The sequence below is a fragment of the Nyctereutes procyonoides genome, unplaced genomic scaffold (genome assembly GCF_905146905.1).
Source record: "Nyctereutes procyonoides isolate TBG_1078 unplaced genomic scaffold, NYPRO_anot_genome, whole genome shotgun sequence".
NCBI lineage: Eukaryota > Metazoa > Chordata > Mammalia > Carnivora > Canidae > Nyctereutes > Nyctereutes procyonoides.
Window position 1 is genome coordinate 45,791,428 of NW_026575020.1, and position 16,859 is coordinate 45,808,286.

Here is a 16,859-nt window from a genome sequence, read left to right on the forward strand (position 1 = left end):
ACCATGTTTGTTTTGTGCCAACTAGGGTATCAAATGACCCTACCTCACCTGCTATCTGTGTAGAACCCATTTTGAGTTGTATTATTTGCTGAGTAACAATTAGAGCTACTCAGCAATTATTTGCTGAGTAACTGTAACAAGTTACAGAATACTATTGTACTGTAACTAATAGTCTCCTAAACCATGCTGCTTTTCTTCTGTATTTCTTTCAGTGATGAAAGTTTGGCCTAAATTCTGTGTTCTCTTATTCCTTCCAGTTCACTTTGCACCTTATAGGCCTCCAGATATCTCCCTGAAGCCTCTGCTTTTTGAAGTGCCCAGCATCACTACAGAGTCCGTGTTTGTTGGTCGGGATTGGGTTTTCCACGAAATAGATGCTCAGCTTCAGAGTTCGAATGCCAGTGTGAACCAAGGAGTAGTGATTGTGGGAAATATTGGGTTCGGCAAAACTGCCATCATCTCCAGACTGGTGGCCCTCAGCTGCCATGGAACACGGATGAGGCAGATTGCCTCAGACAGCCCACATGCCTCCCCCAAACGTACGTATTCCTTTTTTGTACTACTTCATTGTTCTGGATGTTTCTCTGACATATTAAATCTAATATCCTTTTTATTTTATTTTATGATCTGCAAAACCTGACTTGCATGTGAGGACCATTAATTCAGAGTTGAGACAAAGAATGTAATACCCTGTTTACATTTAGCCCACATATCTAGCAGTCATCTAAGTGTGACTGAGAAAACCTTTCTCTAGAAATAAATTTATGACTTCCCTTCTGGCAGTCTGGCTAATCTATCCTTTGGACAATGACTATAGCAATCGCCTGTAAGAGCCATTGCATCTATCGCTGTCAGCTCTTGCTCTGCCAGGGCCCATGTCTTCTTGCGACTAGCCAGCACAGTCTGTTCACAGCCTTCATTTCCTTGCTCTTGATGTCAGTACTGCACTGTTTGGGCTTGAACTTCATTGTGTCCTTGAAGGGTTCCTTCTAATTCCTTGTAAAAAGATGCTGAGATATCATATGTATTCATACTTCTTTCATCACAGGCAAAGCACAGCTTACTGATCACCATCAGGATCTTATTTGTTTATTTTTAAAATACTCACATGGTCCTTAGTACCAGGCACTCTCTAAGACCTTAACAAATCTTAATTCACCCAGTCCTCTTATCAACTCAGTAAGGTAGTTCCTCTTATCTTCATGTCACAGATAAATGGTCTGAGGCTCAAAGAGGTTAAGTAGATCTCCCAGGTTTCAAAGCCAGTAAATGGTGAAACAAGAATTTGAGCCTAAGCAGTCGGTTTCAGAGGTCAGTCTCTTACTCATTTTGCTGTCTGGCCTCTCCGTGTTGGAGAAACTGACCTGAAGAAAGGAAATGTATAGTTGTTCTTCCTTATATGCCCTATATGTATAGAACAGTCTATCTGGCTTCTGTTAGTTATAAGGGAACAAAACCAAAAAGTATTGCTCTGTTAGTCCAAATCAATAATGTAGCTCACGGCACATTTTCAGACAGCAACCACTAGAGATGGCTTGAGATCATAGTAGATACAGAGTCTACCATATGCTAGACACTCAACAGGAACTCTACTGAGCATCCTGCAGACATCCTGCTTCCTGATGAAATTAGCAGCCTCCTGTCACTGTGCAGGCAAATTACCTTTGGTCACCTTCTGGACACCTCACATGGAGATCTAGTGTCTATGGAGAAGGCTGGTGGAATCGAGAGTCCCTGTTTACCAGGGTGTGGTGAAAATGGGTATGGAAGAGCTCCTTCCTTACAAGCAGTAGCATTGTTAGTTTCTACATGAAGCTCTTCTGAGGTAGATTGGCATTGGGTCATGGAGTTGGAGCCCCAGCACTCCATTGACTAAATACTTTGTAACTTAAGGCTTTTAATTGGAATTTTTAGACCTATTTTCTCATCTGTAAAATGAGGAAGTGATCTTTAAGATTTGTTCCTGTGTTAGGATTCTGTGGTTCTAAAAACATTTCGTCTTGAAGTTGAAAAGTCATTGAAATTAGCTTTCCAGTCTATTCCAGTGTTTTTCTGTGAGTACTTAAATGTCACACCAAACTATATCTTATAGGAGTAATCCAAGAGGTTGACTCTTTGAGTGTGTCAAAAAGGAAACCAGATGGCTAATAGCCTCTCTGAGTCCTCTGTGTATCACTGTTGCAGATAACAGAATGGTGAGTCCTGCAGGACAGACTAAATCCCAAGTGCAAGAAGAGCTGCTTTCTCAGAAAGCAAAGGTAGCTGGGAGAGCAAGAGTTAATAGAACACAGCCCATGTGCTCCCCAAAGCAGGGGTTCCTTAGAGGTAGTTCATTAAGTTATTCTCTGACATCCATCCACTGCCTTTTATCTCCAGAGATACTCTAAAAATATCAGGACGCTCCCATTCTTGAGATAAATGTCCATATGTTGTTACTGTAGATTTGGCCTGATAGTTAACTGTGAAAACTTGAAGCCAGTGTGAAAGGAGATAGAATATGTGGTTATGTATTTATCAGAATTACACCGAACCAGTAGTTGCTTTGTACAAAATAATTTTTGTTGTAATCTGCCGAAGTCCAAACTACATTCTACCTCTGCCACCTTCCCAGAGCCACTAGCCCTTAAGAAGGGTCAAGAATAAATGACTGATAAAGCATGTGAGCTGTTTTTTGGCATTAATCTGTTATTATGTAAGCCAGCACTGGGAGTTTTGCTGGCAATAGCAGAATTTCTTTCATTAATGAATAAGAATGATGTCTGTATAGAGAGATGGCTTAATTTTTCAGAGTTTAATTTACATCAAGCTTGGATAGGTTTATTTGAATTCCCAATGGTTTTCCTAACCCTGAGTCAGTGATACCAAGGATACAGTTGTAGAAATAATGAAAACAAGGTGGAAAATCATTGGAGCTCCCATCTTCCATCTCTGTATCATCTGCCTTCTTTCTTCCGCCCCTGCCTCCTCCACACTGTGCAGTGCTGCTGTGAAAGATGTGAGCAGCTCCGCCTGCAGGACTTCATTGCCTGGCTCTGTCCTTCCTCCACAGATGCTCAGCCCCCGGCTCACCCCCACCTTGTCATGTCCCTGGGAAGCTGTCAAGACCGGCACTAGCCTGTCATCCTGCCTTCCACCTACACCCCTTCCCAAACCTAACTCCCCCGTCAGTCTCCACCACCACCGTCATCACCAACCCCCCAATGCAGACACCCAGAGAACAAAAGCATTTTGTAAAAATAGACCTGTTGTGTAATTTAGGCATTATTACGTTAACTACAGGTATACTCAGTACAGTAGTTAGGGAAGCTCTGCTTAATATGAGACTCTTTTTTTCCTGTCCCTAAAAGTCTCAGTGTAGGTATTATTTGGACTTGACATTTGCCAACAGCTGCCAAGCCTCCAGACAGCTGTTAAGTAAGCCACCTCTCCACTCCCTAGTCTGCTCGTTTCAGGAGTCTGTTTGGCTAGTTTGCTGCGCATATTGACTGCTGCCTACCTATAAACTTATTTAAATTCCTGTTCTCTGAGTACTGAGCAGAGAATGAGGATACTCTGACAAAAAGGAATGCTTCTCCAAATGGCAGTAGCTAGAAGACAGTATTCAGTCAATAATGGCCCACAAAATCAGACAGAAATAAAGGGGAATAGGGCAGGGAGAAAGTGCATAACAGAAATGATACAGTGACAGTCACTGAGCTTTACCTCAGGTCACACATTTTCAGTCTTTTTCCATTGCTGTCTCCCAACCTCTGTCTTCCAAGTTATTCTAAACTGGCTCCAGTGACTGGAGAATTGACTCTCCCAGCTGGATGGAAGAAGTCTTAATTCAGTCCTACTGGTGCAGAGTTGAATGAGGACTTCCCCTATTCCTCCTGCTTTTCAATGGCTAGTAACCATCAGCAATCTCCTTATTTTAGTTCCCATTTTTATACTATGATCTGCATCCATATATATATAGTCTATAATTTCTAGTAGGAGATAAGACACTTTCTAAATAACATGAACAAATACAATTTTAAAAAAAGATTTTATGTATTTATTTGACAGAGAGAAAGAGCACAAGCAGGAGAAGCAGAGCAGGGAGGAGAAGCAGGCTCCCCACTGAGCAGGGAGCCCGATACCAATACAGGGCTCAATCCCAGGACTCCTGGATCATGACCTGAGCTGAGGCAGATGCTTAACTGACTGAGCCACCCTGGCATCCCAAATGGAATTTTTTAAAAACAGCTTTATTAAGCTACAATTCACATACCATTCAATGCACCTGCTTAAATTGTTCAACTCTGTGCTTTTTAGTATATTCACAAAGTTGTACAGCAATCACCATAATCTAATATTAGAACATTTTTGTTCTCTCCCAAAAGAAATGCCTACTAATGGTCAATCTCCATTCTCCTCCTAACTCCCTACCTCCACCCCTATATAACTACCAATTTACTTTTTGTTTCTATGAATTTCTCTACTCTGGAAATTTCATTTAAGAGAATCCTACAGTAGATGGTCTTTTGTAACTGGCTTCTTTGAGTGAGTGTAATATTCCATTGTATGGATATTCCATATTTTTTTTAAAGATTTTTAAAATTTATTCATGAGAGAAACAGAGGGGCAGAGACACAGGCAGAGGGAGAAGCAGGCTCCCCATGGGGAGACCAATGCGAGACCAGATCCCTGGACCCCGGGATCATGACTTAAACCAAAGACACTCAACCATTGAGTCACCCAGGCGCCCCTGGATATTCCATATTTTAAATCTTCATTAGTTGGCAGATATTTGAGTTGTTTTCACTTTTGTGCTGATATGAATCTTGATTTTTGAACATTTGTGTACAGGTTTTTCTGCAGATCTAAGTTTTTACGTCTCTTGGAATAGAATTGTTGGATCATAGAACAAGTGGAATTTAACCAGTACTCCTTTAATTCAGGGTTTTATGATTATCTTATGCAAACATCTCATCTTTTTAATCCAGATGTGGATGCCAACAGAGAACTGCCACTCACCCAGCCACCTTCAGCCCACTCATCCATCCCCAGTGGAAGCTGCCCAGGAACCCCAGAAATGCGCAGGCGGCAGGAGGAGGCTATGCGGAGACTAGCCTCACAGGTACGATAGGGTTTCCAGGGTGTGGTCATGCCAGTTCCATTTTAACATCAAGGGGCAAAGGTAGAGGGCCCCTTGGCAAAGTGGACAGAAATGTGTACAGCTATAATACCATGAGACCATGGAGAAAAGTTTCTCTTTCTTTGCTGCTCCTAGAAAAATACTTTGTCATTACAGAATCAAAGCCTTATCATTTGAAAGGTCTTCAGAAATAACCAGAGTCCCATAATGAATAGATAAGGAAGTCGAGACTCAAAGAAGTTATATGATTTACCCAAGTCACAGTGTAAGCACTCAGTAGTTTTTTATTTTCATTCCTAGTTTAAAACTCTTCCTGCTATACTGTCCATATTATTTTTTACGTCTGAGTTTTAAGTTTCTATTTAAACATATGCATGATTTAGATATGCATATCTATTTATATCATATGCATGATTTTCAAATGAAATAATGTTCAAAGACGTATAATAAAAACCAGCAATTCTTTTCCCCATCTCACCCCATCCTCTCCCCAAAGGCAGCCACTTTCAACCTCTGAGGTTGTCCTGATCTTTACCTCCACTGTTTCTAAATAATATTCATATACTGTATAACTTTTTCATCAGTTTTATATGTTATCTCTTGCTGCTTCTTAAGGATGATGAGAATTTTTGGTACTTTCCTTCCTCCCTCCATCATCTCAGTACAATTATATCATCATTTTTGTGAATCTGCATTATAGTATTTTCAGTATTAGTACTGTGCACATATGGTTTATTGTAGAACCAAGGATAACATTTCCTCCTTGAGCAATTTTGTTTTTCCTAGGGTTATGAAATGCCTCATTTTTAGTTTTTCTTATTCTTGGCAGAGGGCACCTGGCTGGCTCAGTTGGAAGAGCATGTGACTCTTGATCTCAGAGTTGTGAGTTCAAGCCCCACATTGGATGTGTAGCCTACTTAAAAATTTTTTTAAATAAAGTAAAATGTGCTTATTATTTTTCAAATCTACAGCTATAATCCATAATCCTTAATATATAAAATGCCTCTCACTACAATTTTCCACGTCTGTTGCATTTCTCCTGAGACATCCATCTAGAGCCTTCCATCAAGCTCAGTCTGGACATAGGATACTCTTGAGGCTTACCACCTAGTTGTTATCCTGGAAATTCCCATTACTTCTCTTCTGTGTTTGATTCCATGTCATCATCTTCTTTCTTGATTTTATTTCTAATTTTGGTGGAGCACATCTGCCGGTGGCTTCCTAAAGCATAGGAAGTAAGTTTTTAAACTTCCTAAAGCCTAGGAAGTAAGTTTTTAAAACTTAATGTTTCTAAAAGCATCTTTATTCTATTTTCATACATTACTATTGATTTGAAAAAATGTAATACTATGTTAAAAATTATTTCCCCTCAATTTCTAAGGCATTGCTCCACTGTCTAGAGCTAATAATTGTGTTATTAAATTATATACCTAGTTCTTTATACTATTTTTTTCTCTCCAGAAACATTTAGGATTTTCTTTTTTATCACCATTTTTCTTGGTCCTTTTTTCCATTTATTCTCTTGGTACCTAGCAAGCCCTTAGAGATATTCTCTGATTCTAGGAAATGCTTTTGTACTACTTTTTGATAATTTTCTCACCACCATCTCCTCAGTTCTCTCCTTCTACAATTCTTTTTATTTTTTTTATTTTTAAGATTTTATTTATTTATTTATTTATTTATTTATTTATTTATTTATTTATTTATTCATGAGAGACAGAGAGAGAGAGAGAGAGAGGCAGAGACACAGGCAGAGGGAGAAGCAGGCTCCATGCAGGGAGCCCAACGTGGGACTCAGTCCCGGGTCTCCAGGATCATGCCCCTGACCAAAGGCAGCGCTAAACTGCTAAGCCACTGGGGCTGCCCCTACAACTCTTTTTATTTTTTTTTATTTTTTTTTTTAATTTTTATTTATTTATGATAGTCAGAGAGAGAGAGAGGCGCAGAGACATAGGCAGAGGGAGAAGCAGGCTCCATGCACCGGGAGCCCGACGTGGGATTCGATCCTGGGTCTCCAGGATCGCGCCCTGGGCCAAAGGCAGGCGCCAAACCGCTGCGCCACCCAAGGATCCCCTTGCAACTCTTTTTAATAAAAAATTAGATTTCTTATTCTACTTTTCTGAAGCTTTCTTTCTTGTATTCTACTTTTATTATTCTATTTTTTATTTACTTTAAAGAGATATTTCTCAACATTACCTTCCAGTCTTTTCACAAGGATTGGCTATCATTCATTATAGCCAGTATCATTAATTTCTAATAGCTCTTTCTTTTGCCCTAGTTGTTCCCTTCTTTTTTTTTTTAGAGCACAACTTAGCTTCTTTCTTTCTTTCTTTTATTTATTTATTTTATTATTTATTCATGAGAGACACAGAGAGAGAGAGGCAGAGACACAGGCAGAGGGAGAAGCAGGCTCCATGCAAGGAGCCCCATGTGGGACTCAATCCCATGTCCCCAGGATCATGCCCTGGGCTGCAGGCGGCGCTAAACCGCTGCGCCACCGGGGCTGCCCTGTTCCCTTCTTTTTTTTTGTAGCATTCTGTTCTGGTCTTATAGGTGCAGTATTTTCTCTTATCTCTTCCTTAGTAGTTAGGCACTGGAAAACCGATTGGAAGCTTATATGTATAGTAGAAAGCTTAACTATTCAGCAGTAAGATGACCTGCCAGTCTTTATTGGAAATACTCAAAAGTCAGTGTTCATAAATTTTTTCCTTGTGCTGTTCTTTTGTAGCAAACACCCTCCAATCTTTTTCCTGGAGGATATATATCCTGGAAATATATTTAGAGCTAGGCAAGAGAAGAGCTAGAATTTCACCATTCAGTATGTAGACTTTCACTTAAATCTCTTGTTTACAGTCCTGCACTTGTCCCTTACCTATTCTGTGTCTGATATCCCTAGGCCTACTCTCCTTGGTTTTGTTTCTCTAATGAATATAATTCTCTTTCCTATGGGTATTGGGGAAGGTAGTCACCTGGCTGGGCAGGGTAGGTGTGGCTATCTGGAGATCTAACTGCTCCTTTTTTATAAACTTCAAATAATTTCTGTATTTTCAATTCCGTTCCTCACTCTCATCTTCCATAGTACCTGGTGCTTCTAATTCCTGTGCTTTTCTGAGGTTTAACAAATGATTTGGCTTAGTCCTGTTGTCATTACTCCCAGCAGGCATCTGTTTCACCTTCTTCTATCTGTTAAGTCATTTATAAATCCTACATCCACTTCCCATCCTTGTATATTATAATCTGAGATTATAGATAGATAACCATACATGGAGTTTGCACTTCTCTTTCTTGTTCTCCTTATTTTTGGGGATTTCCAAGAGAAGAACAAGAGTTTTAAAATGTCTTTTTCCAGTATTCAGAGAAATCTCTTGTCATGGTTAATTAGTAATGAGGAATGGGGAGTCATCTGTAATATCATAGCGTTCTAATTTCTTCATAGACATACAGTTCCAGCCTAGAGCTCAAAGCAGCATATTTCCCCGAACTACATTTTTAACTGTTCCCCACTTATCAGCGGGCTTCTGAAAACAGTCTCAGATTTCCTTCATATTCATCGCTAACTCAGTGCAACTTTAAAAGACATCTGTTTTTTTCTATATATTTTGTATAAACTATCTCTAGCCTCTTCTTTGGAAGAATCAGAATAAATACCACCTTGGAAATACATTGAATGCCATCATCATCATCATCCATTTACTCATTTAGAATGGATGTTTAGAATGCCTCTAAAGAAGACTGAAGTTAAGGCAATGAACAAAACAGACACAGTCTCTGCTGTTACGTAGCCCATGTTCTCATGGTGGGAGAAAGCCAATAAACGAACATGTAATATGTCAGATCGTGATGAGTGCTGAAAAGAGCTCCAGGAATTACATCTCTCCATATTGTCACTTTTTAGTCTCTCTCTCTCATCAAGAGAAAGTCTCAAGATGTTTATGTTCAATATTTGGAAAATGTTACATATTGTTAGTAGGAAATTATGATTACACTTAAGAAGTGATCTCATTTTAAATTCCACAGTCATGTCTATCTTAAGCAAAGTGTAAATAAATCCCCCAAAGATATTTTATTAACTACAAAGGGAACTTTATAAGCAACTTTATAGTAGAGAAATCTGGCAGAAACCTTTACTTTAACCAAAGTGATCAAGGTCAGCATCGCCAGTACCAAGACATGTCAACATCGTGGGCCCCATGATATGATACACTAAGAAGGACACAACATTGTTTTTGTGGTATTTTTGCCCAGAAATCTCAGTTGGATTATGAGGAAAATATCAGACAAGCTCAAATTGACAGTCACCAGAGTAACTGATCAGTATTCTTTAAAAGTGTCAAGGTCATGAAAGACAGAGATGGAGGAGCTCTTACAGACTACAGGAGCCTGAGGAGAAATAACAACTAAATACATTATGGGGTCCTGGATAGAATCTTTGAACAGAAAAAGGACATTAGTGGAAAACTGGTAAAATTTGAATAATGCCTTTAGTTAATAATATTGTGCCAGTGTTATTTCCTAGTTTTGATAATTAGGCTATGGTTATGTAAGATATTAATAAAAAGAGAAGCTGGGTGAGGAATATACAGAAACTCTGTGTACTACTTTTGCAACATTTCTGTAAGTCTAAAATTAGTTCAAAATAAAAAGTTAAAAAGTAAATAAAAGTTCTACTGCCAAAAAAAAAAAAAAAAAAGTAGACCTCCACGCTGGAAAATTACTGAGGCAAAACCCAAGTCTGGAGCTATTCTTAGCTTCCAGCCTAAGGGTAAGGATTAGAGTCAGAGTTGAGGGACAGAAAGGCAAGAGAAGGTCATAATTCAAACTAAGTAAACCTCCAGGTCCCTGGAAATATTAGAAGTCACATTAAGTGTTGGAAGGGGATGATGTATTGAGCAAGAAATCAGTCAATGGAGATGAGGAAACTCAAGGAGTGATGAAAGGAGACATGGAGCAAGATTATGGGAGCAGACCTGAAGGGAGGGCATTTGCAACATTAGAATTTAAATGGTACAAATGCCAGCCATTATGTAAATCAAATTTTATTTCCAAATGAATTCCAAATCAGAGCTGCCTTTTCTTTAGGTGAGATTAGCTTAATCCTGTCACAGATTATTCATTTGAAGTAGAAAATGGTCTTGGATAGTGAGGGTCTGGGATTTTGAAGAGGAGCCTGACAGATTTGCTGCCACTCAATCATTTGATTAGGCTCTTTGATAAGGATTATACTTCATTTTATGATTTCTTATACACAGCATTAAATCAAAGCTTTTTATTTTTTTAAGATTTTATTTTTTTAGGTAATATCTGCACCCAACATGGGGCTTTAAACCCACAACCTCAAGCTAAAGAGTTGCATGCTTCAGACTGAGCCAGCCCCAGATCAGTTTTTTTATACCCAGAGCTATACTGACCTCCAGTCTTGTCTTTTGCCTATATAACCTACAAACCTGCCTTTTGCTTTCTTCCCTCATAGGAGTAATCTAAAATTTAACTTTCTATTGAGGCACCTGGGTGACTCAGTCAGTTAAGGGTCTGACTCTTGATTTCAGGTTAGGTCATGATCTCAGCACACTCTGCACTAAGTGTGGAACCTGTTTAAGATTCTTCCTCGCCCTCTCTAAAAATAAGTAAATAAATAAATAAAATTTACTCACTGTCTTCCCCAAAGAATTAATATAATTCTGGTCATATCAAACATATTTTGGATAGAATTATTTTAATAAAAAGTAGAGGGATTTAACTTAAGAAAACTTTGAAATGGAGATAAATTTATAATATGAGAGGCATAGCTCAAAATGAAATTCCAACAAATCATCATCAGAGACAAGAATTCAAGGAGAAAGTTTCTACCTGCTGATTTATTGGACATAGACTACTTCCAAATCATTTCCGAGAAATTGGAATGATAGTGACTGAATATAGGTGGCCTTGATAACTTTCTCAAAGCTGTAGGGAAAAATCTAATACCACTGAACACTGTGAGAGACTGAAGAAGAAGACTACATTACCAGACGTGTTTCTATTTGTATATGTAGGAAAAGTTGTAGATGGTGTCAATAGACGATTTGGAGGAAGTATCAGATAGGTTTGATGAATGAATGTGTGTTTGTCAGTTAACTGTGTGTGCATATTCTATGTACATATGCTGCATAACTACTTTGAAATGTGTAGTAAATAACCTATTTTGAGCCACAGTGCAAATTTTGTGAAGATGTTGAATGGTCTTTCTGCCTGAAGTCTGCAAAGCAATTGAGACTTTATATTTGGAATGCTGAGGAAATATTTTAAAAGAAAGAAAGGTAGCCACAGAAGGGGTAACTTTAGCAATGACCTTTGTTAGATAAAACCTCAGTCAGCCAAGAGCACAGATGATTTTTAATAAAATCAGTAAGAGAAATCTCTTCCTAAATTTCAGAATTTTTAATCTTCAAACTTACATCCCATTACTTTAGATAAAGTATAAATTACAGCTGATTTCTCAGCCGTGCTTCACCTTGACATGTGGAATCAATCAAGGTAAAATATGATGAAAGTTCATATTGATTCAGAGATTGGCTGTTTGCTTTTTATGAAGTGGATATTTGTATCCATGTGGACATAACCACTGACATTCACTGTTCATTAAGAGGACAGATCAGTTGCTGCCAGGTTTTCTTTTTGGGTCCTTATGTTGTGCTTAAGTAGGTAGTAATAAAGCAATGAGCAATCTCTCTAAAGAAAAGAGTGGAGATTTTTTTATATATAACTCCTCATTTCCAACTCCATATTGTGTTCAGATATCATTGCTTCACTCACAAGCAATTCCTATCCTCAGCTTTCTATGGTTAGTAACATTTCCTGTATTAAATTTTTCTGTGTGTGCTTAATGAGAAGGATTTCAGGTGTTTAAAAAAAAAGTTATATTTATAGTGTTTGTTAAAGAGCAACGATGACCACACCTATAGATCAGGAGTCTTTTCAAAACAGAACACTTTAGTGGATGACTGTTCTCTGAGAGATGATAGAAAAGCTGGACTAGTATATCTATGAATGCTCTTAGGGCAGTTTTCACCTGCCTAAAGGCACAAAACCAGTAGCCAAAAAAGAGAGTATACAGAACCTTGATTTGATGTTGATGATGACGATGATGATGATGATGATTGATGATGATGATGATGGAGAGGAAGAGGAGGGGAAGGGGGAAGGCAACAGCTGGCATCACTGTGCACTTTCCTTGTGCGGAGCACCATGCCAGGTGTCTTCAATACATTCAAGCTGAATCTCCCCTGCCAATTTCACGTTATCTCATCAGTCCCATGACTTCTGTGAGTACTGAGCCAACAGAGAGCTATAGATTAAAATCACCCTTGCCCTTGAGGCAAAGAGAACAACAGAAGGTATGGAATGAGTTCTGTAAAAATTCAAACCAACCAACCCAAAGGTTAAAATCAGGTTCTTGCCAGATAGCCCAGATGCTGAATGATACTAAGACTCACGTATTTTCTAACTTCTTTGAATTTAAGATCTGAAGCTAACAAAAATCTCAGTCCTTTCCTGTCATCTAATTCTGATTGTCTCTGGTGCTAGAAAATATTTAATGCTAATTCTTAAATCCAAATGATTTTTATAAAGCTATTGTAACAACATTAATATTAAAAAGTAAGGATTTAATAAGTGAATGTGTTTATTGAGATTAACATGGCTTTTCTGTGATCATTTTATTCCTAATGCTTTATTACAAGATTGGACTTTTTCTTGTCCTGTTCCATGCTGAATAAATATTAAAGAGATAAATGTAAATCTTTATTCTCAGGTTTGTTTTTATTTATTATAATCCAAAACCTGAATTCTACAAAGGAATCTTACAATCCGAAACTGTTTGCCTTAAAAATTTTAATTATGAATTATGATATTGTATACAATAGAAATATTTTTTTAAAGATTTTATTTAGTTATTCATAAACACAGAGAGAGAGAGAGGCAGAGACACAGGCAGAAGGAGAAGCAGGCTCCATGCAGGGAGCCCGATGTGGGACTGTATCCCGGGTGTCCAGGATCACACCCCAGGCTGCAGGCGGCGCCAAACTGCTGCGCCACCAGGGCTGCCCCAATAGAAATATTATATCAAATTTCTGATCTTAGATAAAGCAGGCAGTTTCTGAATAGCAGCTTTTGTTTTTACTTGAAAAAGTTGAGGAATGGAGAGACAGAAGACAGTGTTAGAGAATGATCATATAGTAACCATGGCTGTTGTTCTTGCTCCTGATAAATCTGTTTGCATTCTCATCTTTCCGTTGTAGGTGGTTGCCTATCACTATTGCCAAGCAGATAATGCCTACACCTGCCTAGTACCAGAATTTGTCCACAATGTTGCCGCCCTGCTCTGCCGCTCGCCTCAGTTGGCAGCCTATCGGGAGCAGCTTCTTCGGGAGCCTCATTTACAGAGCATGCTGAGCCTTCGATCCTGTGTTCAAGACCCCATGGCCTCCTTCCGGAGAGGAGTCCTTGAGCCCCTGGAAAATCTCCACAAAGGTACAGCTGAGGTGCACAGAAGGCAAAAGGTGGAAGCTTTAGAGCCCCAAGTTCACCTAGAACATGCCATGGAAATGATTCTTTTTATCACATGGCCAAAACCAAATGTGCCATAGCTGATGTCCCATGGGATACAGTTAACATAGAAAAGATTTTACTTGAAAACATGAGAATTCCTGCAGGAACTTCCACTTCACCCTAGCTTTATAAAACCTCTCATTCTCGCTTCCAAAGAGAATACACTTTTCTTGTACTAAAGATAGTAGAGCCTCTAGTCCTTTCTATAGAGTTCAAAAAATCGGTAAAGCCATGATTCTAAATCAGTGTTGTGGAGTTTGTGCAGTTAGAAACTTCTTCATCATTATGTCTGTTCCTTTTACTCCACAGTCAGATAAAATGAAATGGCATCCATGGTTGTACAAATCTGTGTATGTCCTAAAAATCAGCTTTCCACTAAAAACTGTTTAAAAGGTATTTAAGATATATTTAAGAATGTGTGGGGGGAATGAAATGGAATCCATCTTCCTCTCATGCTCATGCCTTTCCTCCCTCTTTCCTCTGCAACTCTAGCATCAGCTGTGGCCTACGTGCAAGCATCTCCTCCTTCACCCGTGTCTGCCCCATCCCCTTAACAGTGTTTTATCAGTGCTGGAAGCCCAAGAAAAGGACTCAAGTGAGCATGAGGTTCCTGAGCGATCGTGTTTATTCCCAACAGACTTTTATATCTTTCTTGAAGGTTTTGGAGGTACTCAATAAGAAAAACTGATTATAATTTTCTTTTTTCCGGCCACCATCTTCAGTTTCTTTCAACCTCCATACTAATTACTTGGATATCAGAGTTTCTCTTCTCAACTCTGATGACCTCTCTATCCCTCTATTACCTATTAGTTTCTCCCTACTATACTTTTTTCAACCTTGGAATTTCTCTATAGATATTTTAAAACATAGTTTTTGTACAGTCAGTCTACATCCTGCTAATTCTGCCTTCATGATGTTTCTTACATCTATCAATCTCAAATTCATTCCTGCCACTGTCACCCCACAAGCCATTCAGCTGCTCATGACATCGTATCTGTATTACTACCCTTCCTGGTCTTTCTGGCTTATTGGTTTAGTGCTTCTTTCACATCATAACACACTTAGAAAATTATAAAAATTTGTATAGAATACTGGAATAGAAAATCAGAAATCCTTATAGCTAGACATGACTGACCTTGAGGTTACAGCTGTGCCAAGCCCCCAGTGCCTGAGGGCTAACAAGATTCATTTTTAAGCACACCTCAACCATTCTTGATACAGCTGGTAGGGAAGCTGTGCCCCAGCCTCTGCAGTCTTGCAGACTTTATGTACTACTTCCAAATAAAGCTTCATGAAGTATCACTTTCATCATTCAATTTTATCTGTACGAATCCTGTGTTTACATGCAAAATGCTCAAGCAGTTCTTAAACACTCACCTACATTTTCCTGCCTCTATATATTTGCTCATTGTTTCTGTTTTCTTGTTATGCCTTTCGCTTACATCTCTGTCAGAACTCTACCCATCTTTCAACAACCAACTTAAATGCCACCTCATTTGTAAAAGGTCTGCTGATCTACCTGCCACCCCTCTAGTAAGATACAGTATCCTTCCAAATTGATATTAGGGTTTTAAAAATTTCTAATTTGTTACTTAACACATTGTTATATGCATAAGAATTTAAAATTTTATTACTAATATTTATTGAACTATGTGTCAGATACTATACTTTGTGCTTAAGAATTAGCTATTTCGGGATGCCTGGGTGGTGCAGTGGTTTGGCGCCTGCCTTTGGCCCAGGGCGCGATCCTGGAGACCCGGGATCGAATCCCACATCGGGCTCCCGGTGCGTGGAGCCTGCTTCTCCCTCTGCCTGTGTCTCTGCCTCTCTCTCTCTCTCTCTCTCTGTATGACTATCATAAATAAATAATAAAAAAAAAAAATTAAAAAAAAAAGTCTTCTTAAAAAAAAAAAAGAATTAGCTATTTCTATACCTATCCTATCCCTTTGACTAGATTATATGCTACTGAAGTTAGAAGCCTTTTCTCATTCATCTTTTATCCTTTGTAATGGTTACCTCACCTTAAACATAGTAGACGTTTCAGGAAATATAGTTTGAACAAATGAGTGAACATAGAAATTGCTCATATACTGAGTGCCTTGAAGGAAGGACAGTGATACGAGGATCTACATCTTATAGCTAATTCACAGAAAGTATACAAATTCTTGTAGATTCAGCTCTAGATTCTCAACTTGTGTTTCAGTTTTGCCTCATATATATCTGCTGCTCATGTAGATCTCCATAAGCAGCGTTAGGTATCCTTATTGATAAATATTGTTCTAAGTGAATTTAATTATTCCACCTGATTCCCAGGTTCTTACTTTTAAAACAAATCCCCATCATAAGCAATAGCTGGAAATATAATTTATAAAAATAAAATACTAAAAATTATTTTATTAACCAAAATGAAGGCAGGAAAGAAAGAACAGAATAAAAAGTGTTTTAAAAGATGGAACAAGTGAGAATAAAAGGCACAGCTAAGAGAATGTAGTCAGTGATATCATAAGTGTTGTATGGTGACAGATGGTAGCTGCATTGGTGGTAAACATAGCATAACTTAGAGAAGTTGCACTATCTCATAAACCTGAAACTAATGTAACATTATGTGTCATCTATACTCAAAAATTTTTTAAGTTTTTTAAATTTAAAAAAAAATGAAATATAAGAAAACAAAAATGAGTATAGGGTTAGGCTACAGTAAATGTTAGAAGCAGAAAGTCAAGCAAAGAAAGGAAAATACTGTATGATCTCACTTATGTGTGGAATCTTAAAAAACCAAAACCAAAAAATCAATCTGCTAGACAAAGAGAACAAAATGGTGGTTGCTGGAGGTAGGGAGGGTAGGGTATGGGAGAAATGGAAGAAAGGGGTCAAAAGAAAAAAACTTCCAATTATAAAATTTGTAAGTCATGGAGATAAACAGCATGGTGACTATCGTTAATAATACTGTATTGCATATTTGAAACTTGCTAAGAGAGTAAATCTTAAAAGTTCTCATCACAAGAAAAGAAAGTTTATAATTGTGTAAGGTGATAGAAGTTAATTATACTTGTGGTTATCATTTCACAATGTATACAGATATCAAATCATTATGCTGTAGAACTGAACCAAAAACACAAAATCAAATTAATTTTTTTAAAACAAAATGCTATAC

The 16,859-nt window shown here is 38.2% G+C and overlaps 1 protein-coding gene across 5 annotated transcripts in view; it reads left to right on the plus strand.

Annotated features, from left to right (window-relative positions):
- Window positions 1-16,859, plus strand: part of TANC2 (tetratricopeptide repeat, ankyrin repeat and coiled-coil containing 2) — a 366,267-nt gene that overhangs the window by 273,303 nt on the left and 76,105 nt on the right. For all 5 annotated transcript variants that reach the window (XM_055321616.1, XM_055321584.1, XM_055321595.1 and 2 more), the window contains 3 exons: window positions 258-539; window positions 4,968-5,101; window positions 13,396-13,627. In XM_055321616.1, coding sequence (XP_055177591.1) covers window positions 258-539; window positions 4,968-5,101; window positions 13,396-13,627 — 648 coding nt within the window. The remainder of the gene's footprint in view (window positions 1-257; window positions 540-4,967; window positions 5,102-13,395; window positions 13,628-16,859) is intronic.